Genomic DNA, 26,764 nt, shown 5'->3' with positions numbered 1-26,764 from the left:
GCAGGCTACGTCAACCGCCGTTCTCGCGCGTCTTGCCTTGGGCGCACGCGCCGAGCGAGCAGCCCTGATTGGACGGGAGAGCAGGGGTGGGAGGGGGACTGGGAACGGTGGGAGCCGCCGTGTGTGTGGAGAAGCTGCTGCCGGTGTCATGGCGGAGCTGAGTGAGGAGGCGCTGCTGTCAGTATTGCCGACGATCCGGGTCCCCAAGGCTGGAGACCGGGTCCACAAAGACGAGTGCGCCTTTTCCTTCGATACGCCGGTAAGCCCTTTCCCCATGCTCGCGGCGACCACGACTTCCTTCCATCGCCCTGGTCATTCTGCCGGGGCCTGCAAGGCTTGGGCCACCGCCTCCCCGCGATGCATCGTGGGACTTGTAGTCTCGCACGCTCCTTTGCTCCGTTGCTTCTCATTAGCCCGGACGTGGCGTGAGACTTGCTCTCCCGGGAGCCTCCGCGCCCTGCCGCGCCCGCTCGAATGTCGCGGCGCATTGTGGGGATTGTAGTCCCCCTCTGCCCTCGGTGCCATTCTAAGTTAGGGTTTGTCGCCCAGCCGGCGAACTACATCCCCCATGGGGACCCCGTGCAAAAACCTGGGAGCTGGCTTTGCCCGCCGCGCACGGCTCCCCGGGGTTTGTAGTCTGGCGTGGATGGAATGGGGGCGACTCCCCACTGTTCGGGGCCGGGGCTGGGGGTGGGGGTAGGGAGGAATGATGGAATGGGGGCTGCAGCTCCTAGTCTGGAAGTGGGCTGAGAACGAGACTGGATGGGAGAAAGATGGAGTTCGAGGGCCTCCACCCTGGGCTGAGATGGACCGGGGGTGGGGGTGGGGGGGCGGGGAGGGGGGTCGTCCGTGCTAGGGAGCGGTCATTTCTCCTCTGAAGTGGATTGTGATTGTGCACTCGTCTCCTCCTTTCCCCTTCGCGTCCATCAAGGTGACCGGGGTGGGGTGTGTCTGGGGGGGGGTTCCCCCTTTGGAAGTATTGCTAGAGAGATTTGATTTGATTTTTGAGGATGCTGAGCCGCCCTTTTCCCCATCCGGCTCCCACTCTTGTTTTAGACAAAAGCCACCGCCCACTCCCCGCTACACGCACCTCCCTCCCCGCAGCCCTGCTTCCCATTTCTCCCCCCCTCCCCCAAACAGGAGTCCCGTCTCCCCAGGCCTGCCCTGAGAGGGCTGGATTGGGACCCGCCCCCTCCCCACCCCTCCCCTCCCCTCCAGCTGGGCCCTGCCCCGGGTGCTCAAGCCAGACTCAAGCTCACCCCCACCGCCTGAAAACTGCAAGTCAGAGTGGAAAGTCTTCATGAATGCATCACCCCAGGCCGAGGTTAGCAGCCTGGTGTGGGACCCGGATTCAGGACTATCATTGTCATTTGTGGTTTGCTGGCCTTCCATCCCAGAGACGCAGACAGTGTGCTGGTGTGGTTTTTTTTTTTTTTTTTGTGGTGGTTGTTGTTTTGTTTTGGGCCGAGGTAAAAGAGGACCTGTGCCTCCAAGGTTTCAGATCCTTGATGAAACTCAACATCTAAGAGTTTAATCGCTGCCCCCCGTGCCTCTCTGGAGAGCAAGGTTTCCCTTCATGATCAGCAGAGGGTAGAAGTAGGTGGGTGTTGTTTTCTTTTCTTGCAAGGCCTGGGGCTTGAAATCTGAGCCTCATCCTGCCCCCTTGGCTTTTTCTGCTCATGGCTGATGCTCCAGCACTTGAGTCACACCTTTACACCGGCTTTTCGCTGGTGAATTGAACTTTTAAGGACTTCTGCCTGGAGCAGGCTTCAAACTGTGATCCTCAGATCTCAGCCTCCTGAGTAGGTAGGATTGTAGGTGTCAACCACCAAGCACACTGCACAAGTGGGTTTTTCTATGTCCACTTACTCCCCTCTGCCCCCGTTAATAACAGCTTTAAATAAAAAAAAAAAGATTGGTTTTTGTGTATGCCAACACAGGTCATTGAACTCAGCACCTCCAGTACACTGCCCCTGAGCTTTTTCACTCAAGGCTGGTGCTCTCCCACTTGAGCCACCCCCGGACTTCTGGCTTTTTGCTGCTTAGTCAAGAGATAAGATTTTTTTTCACAGATTTTCCTGCCTCGGGCTGGTTTTGAAATCTTGATCCTCAGATCGCAGCCTCTTGAATAGCTAAGGTGACCAGAGTAAGCCACAGGCTTCTGGCCAAAAAGCAGTTTTGTAACTTTCAGAGACTTTGTCTTTTTTGATGGCCTAGTTGCTTTGGGACAGACCTCCCCCCCCCACCCTCCCTGATTATCTTCAAATGCAGTTCATGGGAAGAAGAGGTTAGCTGAACTCCTGGTACCAACTGCTCTGCTTGTTCATGAGCGATGCAGCGGCAGGGAGGGCCACAGAGAGATCGATCCAGCCAAGAAGTGCTTTGCACAATGCTCTATTTTTAATATCACAGCAGAGAGAATTTCAAGGCCACTAAGGCTTTGATTCCAGGAAGAGGATGCCTGTTGCTCAAAGCCATGGATGTCAGGCCAATCTTACTGTCACCAATTCCCTGTCCCACGGTCCTGACTCTGTGACAAAGGCCCAGGTACAGGGCAGCTTTGGAGAGGGTCCATTTTCTCCTCTTGAGCTGATTCCTGGTGGGCGCTGACCTTTCCCTGTTCTTGGATTGTATGTGGGCCAGCCATCTCAGCAAATGTTTGCCAGATTGTTCTAAAAAGTCATCGCTTTAAGGTAGGTGAGATTTCAGTGAGCGGAGCGGCTGATGGGTTACTGGTGGGTTTAAAATGCTGGATTTGCCAGGCGCCGATAGCTCACACCTGTAATCCTGGCCATACTCAGGAGGCTGAGATCTGAGGATCGTGGTTCAAAGCCATTTCTGGGCAGGAAGATCTGCCAGAGACTGATCTCCAGTTAACCACAAAAAGCTGGAAGTAGAGCTGTGGCTCAAGTGGTAGAGCGCCAGCCTTGAGCACAGAAGCTCTTAGGGATGGGGTTCAAGACCCAGGATCAGAAAGAAAAAAATCTGACCTTAACTAGATGTTTATGGCTCAGTCCTGTAAATCCTAGTTACTTAGGAGGCTGAGATCTGAGGATTTCAATTCAAAGCCAGCCCACACAGAGACGGGAGACTCTTACCTTCAATTAACCATCACAAAGCTAGAGCTGGAGGTAAGGCTCAAGTAGTAGAGCGCCAGCTGTGATCGAAAAAACCGAGCAAGAGCACAAGAGCCTGAATTCAAGAACAGTACTCTCTTACACACACACACACACACAATCACAATGCTGAACTTCATGATTTTATCAGAGCAAGTTCAGGTTTATCTGTGAGCCCCAAACAAGGTTGCTTCTTAGAGCCAGATGCAGCAGGAGAGGAGGGGCGGGGTGGAGAGAAAGAGACAGGAGTCTGTGGACCAAGGCTCAGTTATCTCCTACAGTGTAGTAAGGAAAGATCTGGACTGTTGACATCTCAGCTTACGTGTATGGTTTTCCAGTGTAGTGCAGATATCTCTCATCTGGAAAGTTGTGTGTGTGTGTGTGTGTGTGTGTGTGTGTGTGTGTGTGTGTGTGTGTGTGTGTGTGTGTCCATGCTCCAGTCCTGGGGCTTGAACTCAGGGCCTGAGTGTTCTTGAGCTTTTTTTTCCTGAAGGCTGGCACTTGAGCCACAACTCCATGTCTGGCTTTTTTGTGGTTCACGGGAGAAAAGTCTCACACTTTCTTGCCCTGGCTGGCCTCAAACTGCGATCCTCATTGGTCAGCCTCCTCAATAGCGTGGCAGGCTTTCGGAATTCTAGAGATCAGATAGGATTTGTCTTAGGTGTCACTGATTTGGGAGGAGTTATGTGACTTTCGGGTCTTATCTTCATGATACGGGAAGGGTACAGTATTTTGTCTCCATTTACTTTCTGGATCTTTTGCCCCCTGTGTATTGGTGGCCTCTAAAGTCTTCCTCGAGAAGGAAGAAGCATGTTCTGGGAAGATGTTCTCAGAGTCTTCGGGAAATGGGAGAGAATGTCAGCCATCCCTGAAGCAGGTCCCCAAAGGCTGAATAAGTTCCGCCAGGGCCAGGCTGCACTGGAGAACATGAATGTTCTTTTGGAGAACCAGTCTGATTCCAGGTTGTTCATTTCCCCACTGGGCTGCATTTCATCCCCTCCTCCTCTTCCCTCCCTTCTTTCCTGCACTCCAGGAGTCCGATGGTGGTCTCTATATCTGCATGAACACGTTCCTGGGCTTCGGCAAGCAGTATGTGGAGAGACATTTCAACAAGACGGGGCAGCGCGTCTATCTGCACCTCCGGCGGACCCGGCGTGCGGTAGGATGCTCATTTTGAGTCTGACTGTCCATTGGTATCTTTTTTCTTTTTCTGGTTCTGGGCCTTGAACTCGGCCTGGGCGCTGTCCCTGAGCTGCTTTTTGCTTAAGGCTGGCGCTCTACCACTTGAGCCACAGCGCTACTTCCAGCTTTTCCCGAGTTGTTTATTGGAGAGAAGACTCTCATAAACTTTCCTGCCTGGCCTGGCTTTGAACCGCGATCAGATCTCAGCCTCTTGAGTAGCCAGGATGACCGAAATGAACTGCTGATGCCCAGCTCTTCACTCTCTCTCTCTGACAGTTCTGGGGCTTGAACTCAATGTCCAGCCATTGTCCTTGAGCTTGTTGGTAACAGCTGACACTGTTCCAACCACTTGAGCCACAGCCCCACTTCCAGCTTTTTTGCTGGTTCATTGGAGATCAGAATCTCAGACTTCTCTGTCCAGGCTGGCTTTGAACCATGATCCTCAGATCTCAGCCCCCTGAGCAGCTAGGTTGCAAGATGTGAGGCTGTGAGGCACTGGTGCCCGGCTCTTTCACCCAATATTTTGTGTCGTTCAGACTTTTAGCTGCGCCCACCCACTCTGTCTCCCCCTTCCAACCCTGCCCTTCCTGTCCATTGCAGAAAGAAGAGGAGAACACTTCCGGCACTGGCGACCCACCCCGGAAGAAGCCCACCCGGCTGGCTATTGGTGAGCCCCCTGAAGTCTCCCTGGGCTGGGCTGGCCTGTCCTGCTCGCTGAGAAAGCCCTGGATTGGATCAGGAGCCCGAGGCTGGGGGGGGGGGGGGAGGGGGGACAAAGGAGGAGGGGTGCTGTGTCAGGTGAGAGACACAGACCCGCCTGTCCCCGACTCCTCCACTCCCTCCCACCAGGCGTTGAAGGCGGGTTCGACCTCTCCGATGAGAAGTTTGAATACGACGAGGACGTGAAGATTGTCATTTTGCCGGATTACCTGGAGATCGCCCGCGATGGGCTGGGCGGCCTCCCGGACATCGTCCGCGACCGGGTACGGCGTCCCCCCATCCCTCCAGCGCGCCGGGGCTTGAACTCGGGCCTCGACGCCGCCTGTGCTGTTGTCTGTTGTTGGGTGTGTGTGTGTGTGATGCGCCACCACTTGAACCAGAGCCCCACTTCCGGTCTTTTGCTGGCTAATGGCACTAGGGGTCTCCCAGACTTTCCTGCGGGGGGGGGGGGGGTCTTCGAACCACCATCCGCAGACTCTAAGCCCCCCCGGCCCCGGCCCGATCCTCCTGCGCTTCCCACATGATGGAGCCCGGCCTGCCTGACGCTCGCGCCCGCAGGTGACCAGCGCGGTGGAGGCGCTGCTGTCCGCCGACTCGGCGTCCCGCAAGCAGGAGGTCCAGGCCTGGGACGGGGAGGTCCGGCAGGTGTCCAAGCACGCCTTCAACCTCAAGCAGCTGGACAACCCGGCGCGGATCCCGCCCTGGTGAGCCTGGCCCCGCCCCTTCCGCCAAAGCACCCCCCCCCCCCCCCCGCTTCCGGCGCCGCCTCCCTCCTCCACCCCCACCCCGGCCCCGCCTCCCTCCTCCACCCCCACCCCGGCCCCACCTCCCTCCTCCCTCCTCCACCCCGGCCCCGCCTCCCTCCTCCACCCCGGCCCCGCCTCCCTCCTCCCTCCTCCACCCGGCCCCGCCTCCCTCCTCCACCCCCACCCCGGCCCCGCCTCCCTCCTCCACCCCCACCCCGGCCCCGCCTCCCGCCTCCCTCCTCCACCCGGCCCCGCCTCCCTCCTCCACCCCCACCCCGGCCCCGCCTCCCTCCTCCACCCCCACCCCGGCCCCGCCTCCCTCCTCCACCCCCACCCCGGCCCCGCCTCCCGCCTCCCTCCTCCACCCGGCCCCGCCTCCCTCCTCCACCCGGTCCCGCCTCCCTCCTCCACCCCCACCCCGGCCCCGCCTCCCTCCTCCACCCCCACCCCGGCCCCGCCTCCCTCCTCCACCCCCACCCCGGCCCCGCCTCCCTCCTCCACCCCGGCCCCTCCTCCCTCCTCCACCCCCACCCCGGCCCCGCCTCCCTCCTCCCTCCTCCACCCGGCCCCGCCTCCCTCCTCCACCCCCACCCCGGCCCCGCCTCCCTCCTCCCCTTCCGGCCCCGCCTCCCTCCTCCCTCCTCCACTTCCGGCCCCGCCTCCCGAGCCCGCGCTGAGGCCGCGTCCCCTTGCAAAGGGATGAGGGAAGCTGGGGGCCATCCCGAGGGAGGGGGTCGGCCCGGGGCCCGCCACGCCCTGCGGGGCCATGTTGACCCCCGCCGCCCTTGCCCCCCCTCCCCGCCAGCGGTTGGAAGTGCGCCAAGTGCGAGATGCGCGAGAACCTGTGGCTGAACCTGACGGACGGCTCCATCCTGTGCGGCCGCCGCTACTTCGACGGCAGCGGGGGCAACAACCACGCCGTGGAGCACTACCGCGAGACCGGCTACCCCCTGGCCGTCAAGCTGGGCACCATCACGCCCGACGGAGCCGGTACGGCCCGGCCGCACGGCGCCCAGCACCGGGAATGCGGCCTCCCGGGAGACAGGGAAACGCTTAAGATCGGAGACAGAATTTCTCTGTGCTGCTAGCGGGATTTGAACTCAGGGCCTCACATCCTGTTTGCCTCAAGTCTGGTGCTCTACCACGTTGTGCCACACCTCCATTTCTGGTATTTTGCTGGTTCACTGGAGATCAGAGTCTCTCAGGTTTGTCGGCCCAGGCTGGCTTTGAACCTCCGTCCTCAGACCTCAGCCTGCTGAGTGGATAAATGTCTAGTACCCGCCTCTCCCCAAGGGCTAGTTCCCTTCTCAGAGGTAGCTGTACATATGATCTGTTTTGGGATTATACCATATGATGATCTTACTCTGATACCTTATACTACCAGGGTGGAGTCAGAGTTAGAATTGATTCCAAACCTCACTCCCCCCCCCTCTTTTTTTTCTTTTTTTTCCCTTGGTCAGTCTTGGGGCTTGAATTCAGGGCTTACGCCTTGTCCCTGACCTTTTTTGTTCACGGCTAGTGTTCTACCACTTTGAGCCACAGCCCCCCCACTTCTGGTTTTCTGGTGGTTCACTGGAGATAAGAGTCTCATGGACTTTCCTGCCTGGGTTTGGCTTCAAACGACAATCCTCAGATCTCAGCCTCCTGAGTAGCTAGGATGACAGGCGGGAGCCACCAGAGCCCAGCTCCCTCACAGCAAATTCTAGAAGAACTTGTGGTAGAAAATCATATTGACATTATTTTGCCTTGTACTTAATTATGGTAGACAATTACTATAATAGAGTTATAGCTGCATTCACAGTTCTTTGCGCTGTATGAGTACTATTCTTATTGCTCCTTGGTGATAGCTATGTGATGTGTTGTGATTAACCGGTCTTGATTGTTAGCCATATAAATAGTTCTATTAAAACTCGGGGAAGCCAAGAGGGCAGCTGTTCCCAGGCTACCCCGCCATGCCACTCAAGGGCCCCTCTGGTGGGCCTCGGGGTGGGTGACCCAAGGCCCGCCCCTTACCCTGTGTCTGCTTCCTGCCAGACGTGTACTCGTACGACGAGGATGACATGGTCCTGGACCCCAGCCTGGCTGAGCACCTGTCCCATTTTGGCATTGACATGTTGAAGATGCAGAAGGTGAGTGAGACCTGGCCACTTCCGGTTCTTCTGCTTCCAGTGGGCCTCCTTCCACCATTCACCCATGCCCCCAAGATAGATCCGCGTCTCTTTATTTTACTTGTTGTTGTTGGTTGTAGGACTTGAACTCAGGGCCTGGGTGGTGGTGTTCACACAGCAAGACCTGAAAACACGGTGGCTGGGTAGAGCGGACACTACACCTTTGCAGGTGTAGACGAGGTTCATTAGGGAGTCACCTGCTTCTACATGGCATACACAGGAAGACAGTAGATCTTAGTTAATGAGCACGTGGCAGCTTCACAAGGCCAACAGCTTGTAGGAGGTGCCCGAGCCAAAGGTAGCAAGAGTCAGGAGACTCAGACGTATTGCACATAGAAGTGTCCAGGGGTTGTTTATGGGTTGTGGCGCCATTAGGAGGGGCTCAGCGAGCGCATCCCGGTGTCTTCCCCCAAGGTTGTGGCTGGGGGTCCAATGCCATCTGACACCACCCAGACTTGGAAGGAGTTTTCTCCTTCCCCCAGGACGCTGCAGCCGGGTGCACGAGCCTGCGTCTCCCACCCCTGGGCGCTGTCCCTGAGCTACTTGCGCTCAAGGCTGGCGCTCTCCCACTTGAGCCACAACTCCACCTCCAGCTTTTTCTGTGTATGTGGTCCTGAGGAATTGAACCCAGGGCTTCATGCATGCTAGGCAAGCACTTTTGCACTAAGCTGTATTCCCAGGCCCTGTTTCTCTTGTGGAACATTCTAGAACCATTGATCCATTCAGTGAACACTGCTTGATACTTACTCTGTGCAAGTTCCTGTGTGAATAAGGCAGGTGCTTCTCACTCTCGCTGCCTTACGTTCTAGAAGGAAAGGCCGGCCTCAGTCATGAACACAAATAGGTAGTCACTGTGCAGGAGAGGGAGAGGTTCCCGCATTCCGGTGCCTGTCAATGGAGTCTTGCCTCTTTCGGAAACATTCTCCTCAGGAAAGACTCTTCAATGCCAGCCTAAGGGGTGCCAGTGCTCACACCTGTAATCCCAGCTGCTCAGGAGGCTGAGATCTGAGGATCGCAGTTCAAGGCCAGCCCGGGCAGGGAAATTCATGAGACTCATCTCTCTAATTCATCTCCAAAAAGCTGGAAGGGGAGCTGTGGCTCAAGTGGAGTCGTACCAGCCTGGAGCACGAAGCCTCAGGAACAGCACCTAGGGCCCTGAGTTCAAGCCCCAGCCCTGGCACTAAAAAGGGCTGGATGTGTGGCTCAGTGTGACCAGGCCTCCCCTGCCCTTGCAGACGGACAAGACGATGACAGAACTGGAGATAGACATGAACCAGCGGATTGGCGAATGGGAGCTGATCCAGGAGTCAGGGGTGTCCCTCCAGCCCCTCTTTGGGCCTGGGTACACAGGCATCCGGAACCTGGGTAACAGCTGCTACCTCAACTCTGTGGTCCAGGTGCTCTTCAGCATCCCTGACTTCCAGAAGAAGTGAGTGGCCCCCCTTCTGCTGCGCCCCGACCTCCTGCATCCCTGAGATTCCCCTTCGCCCCCCTGCAACCCACCCCTCCACACCCCTTCCACTGCCCTCAGGGCCGGTGTGTGTCCCAGTAAGAATAGTTCCTGCAGCCGGGCGCCAGTGGCTCCCGCCTGTCATCCCAGCTACTCAGGAGGCTGAGATCTGAGGATCGCGGTTCAAAGCCAGCCTGGGCAGGAAAGTCTGTGAGACTCTGATCTTCAGTGAACCACCAAAAAACCAGAAGTGGCGCTGTGGCTTTCAAAGTGGTAGAGCACTAGACTGGAGCAAAAAAGAGCTCAGAGACAATGTCCAGGCCCTGAGTTCAAGCCCCAGGACTGGGGGGAAAAAAAACAGAAGGCTAAGGGATAACCCTCAGACCCCAAGTTCAAACGTCAGGACTAGTGTGTGTGTTCTCAGTAGTGGAGATTGAGAACAAGTCCTAGGCCTTGAGCTTGGGGCCTGGGCACTGTCTCTGAGCTTCTGCTCAAGGCTGGCGCTCTACCACTTGAGCCACAGCGCCATTTCTGACTTTTTCTGTGTATGAGGTACTGAGGAATCGAACCCAGGGCTTCATGCATGCGAGGCGAGCGCTATACCACTGAGCCACCTGCCCAGCCCTCAACTGTGAACTCTTCATCCTCATCCTTCCCTTCGTTCTGTCGTGCACAGAGCGCAGAGAAGAGCTTGGTTGGCGAGGGAAGGTGGGAAGGTGGCTAGAAAGCAACGGTAGCCGCTGCTTTCACGATTCCTGCCCTTTTCCCTTTCTTCCCTCCCCGCTCGTTACTTCTTCCTCCCTTTGCTCTTTAGGTATGTGGACAAGTTGGAGAAGATCTTCCAGAATGCTCCAACCGACCCCACCCAGGACTTCAGCACCCAAGTGTATGTAGCCAAATCCACAGCCTCACAGCCCGTGTCCTTCCTCCTCCATGGGCCCTGGGATGGGGTACAATTGAGCCCCCAGACAGATCTCAGCTTCTGTAGGTACTGTCCCTTCGGGCTGCGTTCCTACGCAACCCAAGGGGGGTTTTTACATTTGGACAAGGTTGAGCTGGTGGCCTGTCATCCCAGCTCTTCAGGAGGCTGAGATCTGGAGGATCGCAGTTCCGGGGGGCCAGGGCAGACGAACCCCAGTGGAGGAATGGCTCCAGTGCTAGAGTTTAAAAGCCCCACAAGAGCAAGAGGCCCTGGCTTTCAAGTCGCAGAAGCAATATGCTCATGCGCGCGTGCGCGCACACACACACACACACACACACACACACACACATCTTTTAAAACTTCAGGGTTGAGCTGGGGAGCAGAAAGCCAGGGGGACCCCGTGGATTGTGGCTCAGCAGGGTCTCCTGCTGTTGCTTCAGGGCCAAGCTGGGTCACGGGCTTCTCTCGGGAGATTATTCCAAGCCAGCACTGGAGTCAGGCAATGGCGAGCAGGTGGCGGACCAAAAGGTGAGTGGCGTCTTCCTCCTTGGTGACATGGGAGCCGCATGCCAGCCTCCGACCTCCAGCCGAGCCTTGTCCTCCTCCGCCCAGGAGCTTCAGGACGGCATTGCCCCCCGGATGTTCAAGGCCCTCATCGGCAAGGGCCACCCCGAGTTCTCCACCAACCGGCAGCAGGACGCCCAGGAGTTCTTCCTGCACCTCATCAACATGGTGGAGGTGAGGGCCGCCCTGCCCCGTCCCCCCCCCCCCCCGACCTCCAGTCCACCCCTGCTCATGGGGCCTCTGCTGCCCCGCGGAGGCCCGGCCTCGCTGCGGTGATGCCTACAGTGGCGGGGGGGGGGGGGGGGGGGGGGAGGGCAGGAGGCTGAGCTCTGAGGATCAAGGTTCAAAGCCAGCCCAGGCAGGCAACTCTCGGTCTCCAGCTCACTACAGAAAAGCTGGAAGTGGAGCTGAGGCTCAAGTGGGTAGAGCACCAGCCTTGAGCACATAAGCTCAGGGACAGCGCCCAGGCTCTGAGTTCATGCATCCAAGAACTGGCACCAGGAAGGGAGGGAGGGAGGGAGGGAGGGAGGGGAGGGTGTTGTGCCTCGGGGGAGCTTACCCGTGGTTTCATCCCCAGCTTTGCAAAGAAAAAAAAAGTGGCATGAGAACAAAACTTTGGCTTATAAAGAAAAATACAGCCGGCATAGTAGAAATGGCAGCACATCTGACCTATGAGCAGCTGAGGCAGACAAATCACAGGTTCAAGACAGGCCTAGCTCCATCAAAAGTCCCTGTTGTCAGCCAGGCACTGGTGGCTCCCGCCTGTCATCCCAGCTACTCAGGAGGCTGCGATCTGAGGATTGCAGTTCAAAGCCAGCCTGGGCAGGAAAGTCCCTGAGACTCTGATCTCCCATGAACCACCAGAAAACCGGGAGTGGCGCTGTGGCTCAAGTGGTAGAGCGCCAGCCTTGAGCTGAAGAGCTGAGGGACACGCCCAGGCCCTGAGTTCAAGCCCCACCACCGACCAAAAAAAAGGTGGAGCTGTAATCATGCCTGTAATCCTGGCTACCCTAGAGGTTGCGCTCTGGAAGGCTGCATTTCCTAGCCAGTCTGGAAAGCAAAGTCCTTGAGATTCCATCTCCAGCAAAAGGCTAGACTAGAGGCGTGGCTCAAGTGGTGGAGCACCAGTGTGAGCAAGCAGGCTGAGAGTTGGAGAACCTGAGTTCACTCACACACACACGTACACACACACACACGGGGCTGGCACCCTTTTCCTGGCTGTCCAGGTCCCTCCCCCCCCAGCCTATCGCTTTCCCATAGAGGAATTGCCGGAGCTCAGAGAACCCCAACGAAGTGTTCCGCTTCCTGGCGGAGGAGAAGATCAAGTGTCTGGCCACGGAGAAGGTGAAGTACACGCAGCGCGTGGACTACATCATGCAGCTGCCCGTGCCCATGGACGCGGCCCTGAACAAAGGTGGGTGCCTCCCTGGGCCCGGCCGGGAATGGCAGCGACTAGTCATGGGGTTAAGGGGCGCCGTGCCTAAGAGCGCCCCGCCCCGGCTTTCCCACCAGAGGAGCTTCTGGAATACGAGGAGAAGAAGCGGCAGGCTGAAGAGGAGAAGGTGTCGCTGCCGGAACTGGTTCGCGCCCAGGTGCCCTTCAGCTCCTGCCTGGAGGCCTACGGCGCCCCCGAGCAGGTGGACGACTTCTGGAGCACAGCCCTGCAGGCCAAGTCCGTGGCCGTCAAGTGCGTCCCTGACCCGCGCCCGGCCCCCCTCCTCACTCCCACCCTACTGGTTAGGAGCTCAATGACTCCCATCCCTATTGGTCAGAATCTCCTCACCTATCCTTATTGGTTAGGATCTCGGCCACTCTCACTCCTATTGGTTAGGATCTTGGCCACTCCCACCCCTATTGGTTAGGATCTCGGCCACTCCCGTCCCTGTTGGTTAGGATCTCAGCCATTCTCACTCCTATTGGTTAAGATCTCAGCCACTCCCACCCCTATTGGTTAGGATCTCAGCCATTCTCACCCCTATTGGTTAAGATCTCGGCCACTCCCACCCCTATCGGTTAGGATCTCAGCCACTCCCGTCCCTGTTGGTTAGGATCTTGGCCACTCTCACTCCTATTGGTTAAGATCTCGGCCACTCCCACCCCTATTGGTTAGGATCTCAGCGGCCCAGGGAAGCGTAGACCCTGGGGGTGCTGCGGTTCCCAGCCCACCGCTCCCCCTCCCATAGTGGTGGTTCTCTGCGTCGCGTGTCTCCCTGTGGCAGAGCACACCCACTTAGTACCTGCCGTGCACCAAAGCTCAATTCTACCCAACAGTCTGCCTCTGTCGGGCATGGGTCCCTGGCGTGGCTTCAGTATCTGAAAGCAGACCCAGGCTGACTCAGGGATTTGGCCCCAGCCCTGGGCTTCTAGTACCTTCTTTCTGGCTTGCGCAGCTCCTCGGGGTCCTGATGCCAGCCGGGACGAGCAGAGGCGTGGGCTGTGTGGTGGGGTTACCAGGGCTCTGCCTGAGCGTAGAGGCCACGGGTGGGCGTTCTGAGAGAGGGGTGCCCCGCAGTGTCTGGTTCCAGCATTTTCTCTCTTCTCCAGGACCACACGCTTCGCCTCGTTCCCTGACTACCTGGTTATCCAGATCAAGAAATTCACCTTCGGCTTAGACTGGGTGCCCAAGAAACTCGGTATGGTAGTCAAGCTGAGGGCAGAGAAAATGCTAGAAAAAAAAGAAAAGACAGACCCTGAACAGCCGTCAACAAGTGGCTCTCGGGCTTTTCATCTGAAAGATGTAAAAACTGTCTTTGGATATTTGCAAACGTGTCTAGTTGGCAAAACACTGGCTAAAGCTGAAAGTGTCTTTGGTTGTGTAGTTGTGGTTGACAGCTGATGCTGATTTTTTTAGTGTCATTGTGTTGCTATTAAGGTGTTGTATGAAGGAGCTACCATTCCGTAAGTTGGGTCACAAGCACGATTCCTTTTGGGCAGTGTCACTGTTGGTAAAGGTGGTTTTGGGTAGTGGTATTGATTTTTTGGAGGCTGGGTCTTTCTATGAAGGTGACTCAGTCCTCATTGGGTCACAGATAGGTGGCGCTCTACCCCTTGAACCACAGCGCCACTTCCAGTTTTCTGGTGGTTCTTTGGAGATCAGAGTCTCGTGGACTTTCCTGCCCTGGGCTGGCCTTGAACCCCGATCCTCAGATCTCAGCCTCCTGAGTAGCTTAGGATGACAGGCGGGAGCCACCGACACCCGGCTTGGCCCTCATTTCTGTTACGGTGGTGGGCACCGCATGCCCGGTTGGAGACTCCCAGGGGGGCGGCTGCAGTGGTCCTGTCCCTTCCCCTTGCAGACGTGTCCATCGAGATGCCGGAGGAGCTGGACATCTCGCAGCTGCGGGGCACAGGGCTGCAGCCCGGGGAGGAGGAGCTGCCCGACATCGCCCCGCCCCTCGTCACACCGGAGGAGCCCAAAGGTAGCCTTGGTTTCTATGGCAACGAAGACGAGGACTCCTTCTGCTCCCCTCACTTCTCCTCTCCGACATGTTAGTGCCTCTTCTTCCTGCCTGCCTCGCTCTGCTGACGGGGGCTCTGCCTGCCCCCCCCTTGTGTTTCTCCTCTCCTCCGCCTCCCATTTCCTCCCCCCTCCCCCCTGATGGCCTTGGGGACCCCGTGGGCTGCTCAGAGCCACATATTTTTTTATAATGCCATTCCTGACACTGGCCGCTGCCCCTGAGCTTTGTCACTCATGGCTCATGCTCTGCCCCTTGAGCCACAGCTCCACTTCTGGCTTTTTGCTGGCCCAGGCTGGCTTTGGAACCATGATCCCCAGATCTCAGCCTCCTGAGCCGCTGGGGTGACGGGGGAGGAGGGGGGGGAGCCACCGCCCCCCCTACCCCGTGCCAGCCGCATTCTGGGGGTGGATAGCAGTTGGATTGGGCTGTCTTGGGGTGTCATGCTCCAGAAATGGGGCTCCTTCTGTGAGCCCGGACAGGAAGCCAATAGCCTTGGGGATAGGGGGCTCCCATGATGCTGTGCGTTTTCTTTTTAGTTCTGGAACACGTGCCAGTCGATGTTGGGGGGGGGAGATAATGCACGGAGTGGGGGCTGGGCGTGGCTTGCGTGGGGGCAGGGGTAGGGATGGGGACGGGGGTCTGACCGGCCCCCCTGCTGCCCCCCTCCTTCCCCCGCAGCTCCCATGCTGGACGAGTCGGTCATCATCCAGCTGGTGGAGATGGGGTTCCCTATGGACGCCTGCCGCAAGGCCGTCTACTACACGGGCAACAGCGGCGCCGAGGCCGCCATGAACTGGGTCATGTCGCACATGGACGATCCAGGTAGGCCGCGGGCCTGGGGGGCCCCGGAGCGGGGCCTGCAGCCTCCCCCACACTCCAACCCCTTCCCCCCTCGGCAGATTTCGCCAACCCCCTCATCCTGCCTGGCTCTAGCGGGCCTGGCTCCACGAGCACGCCTGCGGACCCGCCCCCCGAGGACTGCGTGAGCACCATCGTGTCCATGGGCTTCTCCCGCGACCAGGCCCTCAAGGCGCTGCGGGCCACGGTAGGGGCTCCGAGGGGCTGCTTGTTCCCATCCCCCAACACCACCCCCACCCCGGCTTGCCGGGGTCCCCTAAAGCCACCGCCTCCTTCCAGAACAACAGTCTAGAGCGTGCGGTGGACTGGATCTTCAGCCACATTGACGACCTGGACGCCGAGGCCGCCATGGACATCTCCGAGGGCCGCTCGGCCGCGGACTCCATCTCCGAGTCCGGCCCGGTGGGGCCCAAAGTCCGGGATGGGCCTGGAAGTGAGTGGCCCTGGAGACAGGACCCCCATCAGCCCCTGCTTCCCGGAATGAACCCGAGAAGGGAGGGGCCCAGGAGGCAGCTGTCCCTTGAGGGACCCTTTCCCATCCTCAGCCACACCCCCACTTTCCGTCCCCAGAATATCAGCTCTTCGCCTTCATCAGCCACATGGGCACGTCCACCATGTGTGGCCACTATGTCTGCCACATCAAGAAGGAGGGCAGGTAAGGGGCTGCAGGGGGGGGGGGGGCCGCTGCCGCGCCCCTAGAATGCGGTGGGAGAAGTCAAGGACTAGCCAAGGCATTGGAGCGCACGCCTGTAGTCTCCGCTGATCAGAGAGCTGAGAGCTGACCATCCGAGTTTCAAGTTAGCAGGGCAGAAAAGGCTGAGACTTCCTGCCAGTGAACCACCAAAAAAAAGGAGCGGAGGTGTGGCTCAAGTGGTAGAGCACCGAGCCTTGAGTGAAAACGATCAGAGACAGGAGCCCAGGCCCTGACTTCAAGGCCCAGGACAAGCACACACACAGCGCAAAGGGCAGCTGAGGCAGAGTGGAAGGACAGAGATCTTCAGGTCTCCTGACCTTTGTTCCTCTCTGCTGGGACAGCCAGAAAACACAGCCTGGCCTCCGCTTTCATAAATGCTCATGGAGGGCGGCATGTTCTGTTCCTCCAGAAGGCCTGAGCATAGTTGCTCACGCCTGTAATCCTGCCCACTCAGAGGCTGAGATCTAAGGATCCCGGTTGGAAGCTAGCCCAGCAGAAAAGCCCATGAGACTTTTATCTCCAGTTAACCAGCAAACTCTGAAAGTGGAGCTGTGGCTCAAGTGGTAGAGCACCAGCCTTGAGTGGAAAAACCCAGTCTAGATCCTGAGTCCAAGGCCCAGTAGTGGCCCACACAGAGGTATAGTGTGTGTTCAGGCCATTTTCCTATAGCCTAAGGTGCTGAGTAGGTCTGACTGTAATTACATGAGAATCACATTAATTGCTTTAAGTTGGGTGCTGATGGTGCACGTCTGTAATCTCAGCCAGGCTGTGATTTGATTATTAAAGTTTGAAGCCAGCCCAGACAGGGAGGTCTGGAAGACTTTTTTAAATTTTTTGTCAGTCGTGGGGCTTGAACTCTGGGCCTGGGCGCTGTCCCTCAGCTCTTCAGCTCAAGGCTGGTGCTCTACCTCTTGAGCCACAGCGCCACTTCTGGTTTTCTGGTGGTTCACTGGAGATCAGAGTCTCATGGACTTTCCTGCCCGGGGCTGGCTTTGAACCACGATCCTCAGATCTCAGCTTCCTAAGTAGCTGGGATGACAGGCGGGAGCCACCAGCACCTGGCTTTGTTAGACTTTTATTTCCAATAGGCTACTAAAAAAAGCCCAAGGTGGAGCTGTGGCTCAAGTGGTAGAGCACTCTCCTAGATCAGAAGAAACTCAGGGTCAGTGCTGAGGCCCAGAGCTAAGTCCCAGGACTAGCCCCAGAAGCAGTTGCTGACTGCAAGATCCGCTAGAGCCCAGGACTGCAGCGTCAGGCCAGAGATCTGCGGGGGTCCAGGCTTAGACTCGGGGTGTTGGGAGAGGCAGGGTGGACACAGCAGGGGTCACCTTCTGTGTCCCCCTGTCGTCTGCAGGTGGGTGATCTACAACGACCAGAAAGTGTGTGCGTCGGAAAAGCCGCCCAAGGACCTGGGCTACATCTACTTCTACCAGAGAGTGTCCACCTAGAGCCCGCCCACCCCGGCCGCGCAGGCGCAGGGGACAGGCCGGGGGCAGCGCTGGACTCCGGCCCCCTGCTCCTCCGGCCCCCCCTTTCTTCTTGCCCCCAGCAGCAGGGAAGAAGCTGGAGGCCACAGGAGACTGACCAGGCAAAGAGGAGGGCCCCCTGATAGACTTGGGGGACCAGGAGGGGGCCCGCAGGGGGCCCGGCCGGCCCCTGTCCCTGGCTGGCTGGCCTCCCCTCCCGGGCTCTGCTGCTCCCCCGCCCCGCCCCGGAAGTGGGGGCGGGGTCTCACTTGCGGGGCGGGCGGTGGGCGTGGCTTTGCGGGCCCTTGGGAAGAGGGAACCTGTGCCTCCCTCCCCACTGTGTGCGTGTGTGCGAGTGTGTGCGTGTGCGTGCGAGTGTGTGTGCGTCCTGCGCGCGGGTGGGCAAGGAGGGATTTGAGGGACGCGGGGACCCCCCTTCGCCCTCCTGCCTCAGTCTCCCCCCCTCTCCCTCTCCCTCTCCCTCTCCCCACCTCGTTTCTTCCCTGTTCTCTGGAAAATGCCAAAATACACGATGTGAATCAAAGTTCCGCGTCGCGTCTGCCGAGTCCTGGGGGGAAGTGCGGGAGCGCGGGCTCCCCGGGGCCGGCTCGGGAAGGGGAGGCTGAGATCGGAGGACCGCGGTTCAAAGCCAGCCCGGGCAGGAAAGGGCCGGCCGGAAGCTGGGCTGTGGCTCAATGGTAGCGCCAGGCCGGAGCCCAAGAGCTCGGGGACAGCGCCAGGCCGGGGTGGGGCCCCGGCACACCGGAGGGAAAGGGTGGGGGGTCCCCCCAGCGTCACCAGTACCCAGGCCTTTGGGTCTCCAGGGCACATGGGCCAGGGTGGGTGGTGAAGACAAGGGGGGCCCTTGGGCGCAGGGTCCCCTTCCTGGAACTGGGGCAGTGGAGACCACAGACCCGGGAGACCTGGCCCCGCCCCCTGCACGTCCCGACTCCGGCCCCGCCCTCACCCTGCCCACTGCAGGCCCGACCCCGCCTCTGGCCCCGCCCCTGCGCGTCCCGAGTCCGGCCTTGCCCCGCCCCCTGCACGTCCAGACTCCGGCCCCTACACGTCCCAGCCCCGCCTCTGGCCCCGCCCCTGCACGTCCCGACTCCGGCCCCGCCCTCACCCTGCCCACTGCAGGCCCGACCCCGCCTCTGGCCCCGCCCCTGCACGTCCCGAGTCCGGCCTTGCCCCGCCCCCTACACGTCCCGACCCCGCCTTCAGCCCCACTTCTGGCCCCGCCCTCTAGAACGTTGCTAGGAGAAAAGGAACGCCAGAACGCTGTCGTCGGGCCGGGGCGGACCGAGGGCGGAGCGGGGCCGGGCCGGGGCGGACCGAGGGCGGAGCGGGGCCGGGCCGGGGCGGACCGAGGGCGGAGCGGGGCCGGGCCGGGGCGGACCGAGGGCGGGCATGGCGGGCTCGCGCAGGGCGGAGCTCCACTTCGCCGCGCTCTATATGAGCGGCCCGTGCCCGTCGCCGAGCGCGTCCGCTGACCTTCAGGAGCAGTGTGCGAGCATGGCGCCGGGCAGGAAGTTCTTCGTCGGGGGCAACTGGAAGATGAACGGCCGCAAGAAGACGCTGGGCGAGCTGATCGCCACGCTGAACGCGGCCGCGCTGCCCGCCGACACCGGTGCGCCGGGGCCGGGAGCCGAGGGAGGCCGAGGGAGCCGGGGGAGGCCGGGGCCGGGAGCCGGGGGAGGCCGGGGGAGCCGGGGCCGGGAGCCGAGGGAGCCGAGGGAGGCCGGGGGAGCCGGGGCCGGGAGCCGAGGGAGCCGGGGCCGGGAGCCGGGGGAGGCCGGGGGAGCCGGGGCCGGGAGCCGAGGGAGGCCGGGGGAGCCGGGGCCGGGAGCCGGGGGAGGCCGGGGAGGCCGAGGGAGGCCGGGGGAGCCGGGGCCCGGAGCCGAGGGAGGCCGGGGGAGGCCGGGGCAGGCCGGGGGAGGCCGGGGGAGCCGGAGCCGGGAGCCGGGGGCGGCCGGGGGAGGCCGGGGGAGCCGGAGCCGGGAGCCGGGGGAGGCCGGGGGAGCCGGAGCCGGGAGCCGGGGGAGGCCGGGGGAGCCGGGGCCGGGAGCCGGGGGCGGCCGGGGGAGCCGGGGCAGGCCGGGGGCGGCCGGGGGAGCCGGAGCCGGGAGCCGGGGGAGCCGGGGGAGGCCGGGGGAGCCGGGGCAGGCCGGGGGGCCGGGGCCGGGAGCCGGGGTAGGCCGGGGGAGCCGGGGCAGGCCGGGGGGGCCGGGGCCGGGAGCCGGGGGAGCCGGGGCTGGGAGCCGAGGGAGGCCGGAGGAGCCGGGGGAGGCCGAGGGAGGCCGGGGGAGCCGGGGCCGGGAGCCGGGGCAGGCCGGGGGAGCCGGGCAGGCCCGCGATCCCGCGATCCCCGGGGCCCGCCGCGCGGGAAGCGGCTTCCCGGGCCCCCCGGAGGAAGGTGGCTCCTAGCCCGGGCCCGAGGCCGCACGGGGCAGGCGCTGTGGGCGATCGGAAGTCGGTCGCAGCCCTCGCTATGTGGGGGAAGCCGAACCCCAGCCCCCCTGAAGCCGCGGGTGGGGGGAGGCGCGGACCCCGGGCCCCCCGAGGCGCGGGGGCGAGGCCGGGCCGCGCGGCCTCCGCTCCGTGCGCCGCCGCACGTAGCCGGCCCGGCTCCTCCCCGCGCCCCGCCCGGCCGGGCCGCCAGCCCCCGGGCACCCTAGGAGGACGTGGGGGGGGGTCTCCCACCGCCCCTCCCCACAGGCCTGAGCCGTAGGAGTGTGGGGATCGAGCCCCGGCTCGGAACCGGGAAGCGCCGGGCCTCCTCTCCACCCTGCCCGCCCACCCGGAGCCCAGAGCCCCGGCTCTCATCACGGGGGCGTTGATGCCCCCAAAGACCCACGCCTTGCCCCCTCCCCCTTTTTTCTTCTTATCTAAAAACGCTGGCCTGGCCGGAGAGTGGAGCTAAGCTATTTCAGAAGGGAAATACTCCCTGGGTTGGCCCCCAAGGAATGCTGAGTCTGGGAGGTGCCCGCGCCCAGAATAGCCCGGGGAAATTGGAGATCTGGCCGATCAGAAAGTGCAGAGGGCAAGGGGAGGGCCCGGGCTGGGTTAGGGGCCTTGGCCAGGAGCTGGGTGCAGGCCCGGCCTAGGCTGGGAAGTAGGCAAAGGTCATCGTGTTGGAGCGTGGAGGGGCTGAGGGCTCTGGGCAGCCACTGAAGGCCCCTCTCTGCTCTTCCTCCTCCTCAGAGGTGGTTTGTGCGGCCCCCACTGCCTACATCGACTATGCCAGGCAGAAGCTGGATTGCAAGATAGCTGTGGCCGCTCAGAACTGCTACAAAGTACCCAACGGCGCCTTCACGGGGGAGATCAGGTGAGACGGAAGCGGATGATGGGTGGGTTGAAGGCCGGTCCCCGACTTGCCGCCGTGCTGAACCCTGGTTTGCTTCTCTCCCCCTCAGCCCTGGCATGATCAAAGATTGTGGAGCCACGTGGGTGGTCCTGGGCCACTCAGAGAGAAGACACGTCTTCGGGGAATCAGACGAGGTGAGGGATGAGGAGACGGATTGACGTTTGCCCGGGCACTGGTGCGCACACCTGTAATCCCAGCTTCCCAGGAGGCTGAGATCTGAGGATCTAGGTGCAAAGCCAGCCTGGGCCCAGCTGCCCTGACATGGATGGCCAAAAACAACAAAACTCAGGGACAACAGGGGCCCGGGACAGGCACAAAAAGAGAACAAAAATGCTTTATTCACCGAATCTGTTCGTCCACAGCTGATTGGGCAGAAAGTAGCCCACGCCCTGTCCGAAGGCCTGGGCGTCATCGCCTGCATCGGCGAGAAGCTGGATGAGAGGGAAGCGGGCATCACCGAGAAGGTCGTTTTTGAACAAACCAAGGTCATCGCAGGTATTGCTGAAAAGGGGGTACACTTTTTGGGGGGGACCAAAAACTCCCCAGCCTGCCTGGCCTCAGGCTGGCTGTCCAGGAAAAGGAAGGGCTCCTATGGCCTGGTGCTGAAATCAGTCATTTCTGCCCCAGCCCCTGCAAAGACCACGTGCCACCTGTAGGTCTTGCATGGGCCACCAGGGGGCAGCAGGCCACCATCATTCTTCCTACCTCAGGGGCTGAGGCTGCTTCCCCCACCCATCTGCGATCTTCCTCCTGCAGATAACGTGAAGGATTGGAGCAAGGTTGTCCTGGCCTACGAGCCTGTGTGGGCGATTGGTACCGGCAAGACGGCCACCCCTCAACAGGTAACAGCCCAGGAGTTCGGCCAAGCACTGGTGGCTCACGCCTGTCATCGGAGCCACATTGGAGGCTGAGATCTGAGGATCTCAGTTCAAAGCCAGGCCAGGCAGAAAAGTCTGTGAGCCTCTTAGGCCCAGTGAACCACCAGAAAAGCTGCAAGTGGGAATGTGGCTTGTGTGGTAGAGTGCCAGCCTTGACTGGACTTGAACTCAGAACCCAGAGCTGGCGCAGAAACAAACAAACAGGAAGCGAAGCCCCCTTGGCCTCCAATGACTTCACTAAGACTTCCATACCAGCGCCCAAGCTGGGATTAGAGCTCTGATGTTTGCAGTTCAGGTCCCAAGGCTCTTGCCTAGAAAGAAACCAGAGGAACTTTCCACGGGTGTCGGTGGTTTTCCTCTGATTCACGCAGGACTTTCCGTTCCTCTCGTTGCTCTAGGCCCAAGAAGTGCATGAGAAACTCCGGGGATGGCTCAAGTCCAATGTCTCCGAGGACGTGGCCAAGAACACCCGCATCATTTATGGAGGTGAGTTGGTTTGGGGTACCTGGAGAAGAGGACCAAGTGCTCTGTGATGGGCGGTGAGAATGGGGTGCCCGGCGCCCAGCCCTGGCCAAGCCCAGCCCACCCCGGCCAGTCCATTACCATCCCCAGCCAAGCCCCTCCCATCAGGACCACACTCTCATGTGACTAAGCCCCACCCATGACCAATCTATCATCACTAAGCCCCACCCACTTTGACTAGTCCTATCATCACTGACCAATCCTCTATCACCACCCCCAAGCCCCGCCCAGCCCTAAACCCCACCCACCATGACCAAACCCTCCCATTTGTGACTAAGCCGCACCCAGGACCAATCCTCTATCATCACTGACCAAGCCCCTCCCACTCTGGCCAGTCCGTTATCCCGGGCCAGGCCCCTCCCAGTGCTAAGCTCCACCCATCAGGACCAGACTGCCATTTGTGACTAAGCTCCACCCATGACCAGTCCTCCATCGTCACTGATCAAGCCCCTCCCCGCCCTAAGCCCCACCCACCATAACCAGACCCTCCCGTTTGTGATTAAGTCCCACCTACCTTGACCAATCTGTCGGCTGTGACTAAGCCCAACCTGACCAATCCTGTTGCAGCCCTGGTTAAACCCCACCCATCATGACCAGGCCCCTCCCATTTCTGGCTGGGGCCCAGCCACCGACCAATCGCCATTGCCCTGACCACGCCCCTCGCCCCGCCCCTGCCCGCAGGCTCCGTCACTGGAGCCACGTGCAAGGAGCTGGCCAGCCAGCCCGACGTGGACGGCTTCCTGGTGGGCGGCGCCTCCCTCAAGCCGGAATTCGTGGACATCATCAAGGCCAAGCAATAGACACCGCACCACCTCCCGCCCTGGAGCGAAGCCGGGGTCACGACCCCCAGTCGGGGCCCCCACCCTTCCCCGTGCTTCTGATGACATCATCTGCCCCCGACTGACCAGGCCAGTCGCTTTACCGCCTGAACTAAGCGCGGCACCGACGAGGCTCGCCTCGGCCCAGTGAGGCCTGCGGAGTGCCCCCGCCCCCTCCCACCCAGGGGAGGGCGGGGGAGCGAAACCACGCCCTCCTGGTCACCATGGGGCCCGTCTCCCCGGGGAGGCCAGAGCTGCCAGGCCTCCCGCAGTGCGCATGCGTGTGTCCATCTGTGCGCGTCCGTCAACCCCGTATGAAATAAACACCTGGCACTAGAGCCTCGGGGCTGCTGTTCTATTTTCCACCTTCATACCAACTCTTTCCTTGCGGAGAATCACACAGCTTTATCCCTTGCTGGATGTATTCATTTGTGGTTTTTTGGCCACATTTGAGCTCTTTAGTCTTTCTGCTCCAGGCTGGTGCTCTTCCACTTGAGCCACGTCTCCAGATCCCGCTTTTTGCTGATTCCTTGGAGGTAAGGGGCTTGTAGCCTTTTCCTGCAGGCGCGGGCCTTGAGACACAATCCTCAAATCTCAGCCTCCTCAGTAGCCGGGATTACAGGCTTGAGCCACGGGTGCCTGTTTTTATCCCTTATGAGAGATCAAACAGGTTTCAGTTGAGTGCTGGGGTCTCAGCTGTGATCCTAGCTACTCAAGAGGCTGAGCTGTGAGAATCGCAGTCCAATCCGGCCCAGGCAGACGAATCCTTGATTATCTCCAGTTAAGCAGCAAAAAAGCCAGAAGTAGAGATGTGGCTCACCTGTTAGGGTACCAGTCTGGAACAAAACACATTAAGACTAATGATTCTCTATCTGCCCTCAACCCTCTGGGTTGGTGGAGCCTTTCAGAGGGTGGGGCCAGCACCCTCTCCCCCCACACCCGCCCATTGCTGGCTTTGAAGTAGTACCACCCTCAGCAATGGCCTCTCTTCACCCCCTAAAAAGGAGGGGGGATGGTAGGCTTTGTGTCAGTCAGGGCTGTTCATTGAGCTACTACTTCATGACGAGGTAAAGGCAGAGCAGATGCACTGCACCACGTGGGTGGTTCCGCCAGGAGGGGAAGATCAGGGGTGCAGGAGATCGGGCACCGGTGGCTCCCGCCTGTCGCCCCAGCTACTCAGGAGGCTGAGAGCTGAAGATCTTGCTTCAAAGCCAGCAAGGTCAGGAAAGTCAGACTTTCTTTGAGACTCGAAATCTCTGCAATGAGCTACCAAAAAGCTGGAAGTGGGGCTGTGGTTCAAGTGGTAGAGCACCAGCCTTGAGCAAAAGAGGCTCAGGGACTAGAGCTGGGCTGGAGTGACGGGCAGGATGGGTGTCATTCTGCATGGATCAGCACGCATGCCGGAGGGAAGGGCTAGCGCCGGCTCGTCCAATCACAAAGCCCGGTGATCTGATCGGCCACTAGGTCCCGCCTCCAAAACACTCCTTCTTGGTGGGGGGGCCCTCCAGGGCTCCCCCTGGAATTGGCCTGTGGAAGCAAAGTCAGGGTGTGACCCAGGAGGAGCAAACGCAGAGAATGGGGCACACACCCCGAATCCTGGCGAAGCCTGCTATGTATTTCACCGTTTTATTTCTCTTGTTGGTGCTGGGGCTGGAACTCAGGGCCCGAGCTCTGTCCCTGAGCTGCTTTTGCTCAAGGCTGGCGCTCTACCACTTGAGCCACAGCGCCACTTCTGGCTTTTTTGGGGGGAGGGGGACTGGGTAATCGGAGATCAGATTCTCAAGGGTTTAACCTGTTGGAGCTGGCTTCAGACCACGATCCTCAGTCCTCAGCCTCTTCAGTAGCTGGGATTACAGGTGTGAGCCACCAGTGCCAGGCCTGGACACGAACCGGAATCCTAGGCCGGTCAGATGAAGGTCCAACCCCTCTCTGATCTGTGCCACCGTTTCCACCCAAACCACGGCCAGCAGTGATGGGAAATCCCCCAGGCCTCTCACTCGCTTTTCCTTCCAGGCAGTACGGGGTTCGGGCCCCCCACAGCATAGCAGAGAGCTCTAGAACCCCAGCAGCCTCTCCCTAAGCTCCAGCGCGCACCTGGCCGAGGACACGCCCTCCGAGGACACGCCCACGCGGGGAGGAGCATCGTCAGACCACGCCCTCGCGACGCTTCCATCTCTAGACCACGCCCGCTCCGCTAGCCTCCACCCTGGGCTCGGCTCCAGGCCGGAGCCACGCCCACATGAGGAGGAGCATTGTCAAACCACACCCTTGTGGGGGGGCAGCCGCTCTAGACCACGCCCCTTGCCACGCCCACTCCGCTGCCCTCTTCCCTGGTCTCTGTTCCAGGCCCCAGTCTCTTCCCCAGCCCCATTCCCCCCCACCTCCCCCGCCAGCCGGGCTTAGGCCTCTGGGCAGCCAAGACTCAGGGTTCACCTTTCAATGACCTCATCGCCCTGGGATCCCAGGGCCCTGGAGACCTTTGCGCACCCCAGGATAATCTGCAGCACCCCAGCCACACCCCCCCAAGGCTCAGGGTGTGTCTCAGAGGATCCCCTTGGCTCGCTTCCCAGCTCTGGTCCAGGCTCAGATTTCATAGGTCCCCGTGAGGCCTCCACACGGGGTGCCAACCCTTTCCAGAGCTGTGGATCTCAGAACTTAGAGCCCAGGGCCTGGACTGGGCAGGTGGCTCAGTGGTAGAGCGCTCGCCTAGCATGCAGAAAGCCCTGGGTTCCATTCCTCAGCACCACATACACAGAAAAAAGCTGGAAGTGGCCCTGTCAATAGGCCCAGGACTGGCCAAAAGAAAAAAATAAAAAGAACTCCGGGCCTGGGTGCTTTCTCTGAGCTTTTCTGCTCAAGGCTGGCGCTCTACCCCCTTGAGCCACAGCACCACTTCTGGTTTTCCGGTGGTTAATAGGAGATCACAGTCTCACAGACTTTGCTGCCCGGGCTGGCCTTGAACCAAGATCCTCAGATTCCAGCCTACTTAGTAGCTCGAATGACAGGCTTGACCCACCAGCACCTGGCTAAATTTTTTGTGTGTGTGCCCATACTGGGGTTTAAATACAGCACTGCTTGGTTTTGTGTGTGTGTGTGTGTGTGTGTGTGTGTGTTGCCTTTCCTGGAGCTTGAACTTAGGGCCTGGATGATAGTAAAAAGCTAGCACTCTACCACTTGTGCCACAGCTCCATTTCTGGCTTTTTGGTAGTTTAGGGGAGCTAAGAATCTCCCAGTTTGAACTCAGGGTTCGAGCCCCAGAACCAGCCTCCAAAAGACAGAAACTATAAACAAGAAAAGCAAAGCCGCGGGCTGGGCAGGTGGCTCAGTGGTAGAGTGCTTGTCTTGCATGCATGAGGCCCTGGGTTCAATTCCTCAGCACCACATAAGCAGAAAAAGCCAGAAGTGGCGCTGTGGCTCAAGTGGTAGAGTGCTAGCCTTGAGCTGAAGAGCTGAGGGACAGCGCCCAGGCCCAGAGTTCAGGCCCCATGACTGGCAAAATAAAAAAAGAAAAGAAAAGCCGCACAAAGAAAAATCACAGGATGTGCACAACGTGCACATTGTAATTCTTCCTAACCCAGCAAATCTCTCTTTGATGGGAATCAGAGCTGCCTGCTGGGGGAGGGGGGGGGAGCCCTGAGTTCAAGCCCTAGGACACACACACGCGCACGCGCACGCACACCACTTCCCAAACCAACGCAGCTGAGGAAATGGCGACAGAGGACATTTGCAAACCTGCGATTCCCGGCCCCGCCCACCGGGTGGGTGGCCCCGCCCACCGGGAGGGATCAACCGCTGGCCCCGCCCCCAGACGTCCATTTGCTACTCATACAGACGG

The 26,764-nt window shown here is 60.1% G+C and overlaps 2 protein-coding genes across 3 annotated transcripts; both read left to right on the top strand.

Moving 5' to 3' along the window:
- The first annotated feature begins 87 nt into the window (after window positions 1-87).
- Window positions 88-17,888, top strand: Usp5 (ubiquitin specific peptidase 5). Of its 2 annotated transcripts, none has more exons than XM_042672448.1 (20): window positions 88-259; window positions 4,150-4,275; window positions 4,899-4,965; window positions 5,148-5,281; window positions 5,577-5,722; window positions 6,570-6,754; window positions 7,799-7,893; window positions 9,168-9,361; window positions 10,197-10,268; window positions 10,745-10,832; window positions 10,917-11,042; window positions 12,129-12,282; window positions 12,381-12,555; window positions 13,413-13,501; window positions 14,165-14,287; window positions 15,005-15,148; window positions 15,226-15,371; window positions 15,464-15,617; window positions 15,755-15,839; window positions 17,233-17,888. In XM_042672448.1, exons 1-20 carry the CDS (start codon window positions 149-151, stop codon window positions 17,324-17,326), a joined length of 2,508 nt encoding a protein of 835 aa, XP_042528382.1. In that variant the 5' UTR covers window positions 88-148; the 3' UTR covers window positions 17,327-17,888. The 2 variants fall into 2 exon arrangements, with proteins under 2 accessions (XP_042528382.1, XP_042528381.1); XM_042672447.1 differs by having other exon boundaries at window positions 14,165-14,356.
- Window positions 17,889-18,819: 931 nt separating this feature from the next.
- Tpi1 (triosephosphate isomerase 1) lies at window positions 18,820-23,267 on the top strand. The gene is made up of 7 exons (XM_042672460.1): window positions 18,820-18,974; window positions 20,549-20,672; window positions 20,761-20,845; window positions 21,074-21,206; window positions 21,468-21,553; window positions 21,988-22,075; window positions 22,793-23,267. The coding sequence occupies exons 1-7, from the start codon at window positions 18,860-18,862 to the stop codon at window positions 22,909-22,911; spliced, it is 750 nt and encodes a 249-aa protein (XP_042528394.1). The 5' UTR covers window positions 18,820-18,859; the 3' UTR covers window positions 22,912-23,267.
- Window positions 23,268-26,764: the final 3,497 nt, after the last annotated feature.

This window comes from Dipodomys spectabilis, unplaced genomic scaffold, assembly GCF_019054845.1.
Source record: "Dipodomys spectabilis isolate Male_0828 unplaced genomic scaffold, ASM1905484v1 ptg000713l, whole genome shotgun sequence".
Classification (NCBI taxonomy): domain Eukaryota; kingdom Metazoa; phylum Chordata; class Mammalia; order Rodentia; family Heteromyidae; genus Dipodomys; species Dipodomys spectabilis.
This window is presented reverse-complemented; position numbering and strand designations above follow the sequence as displayed.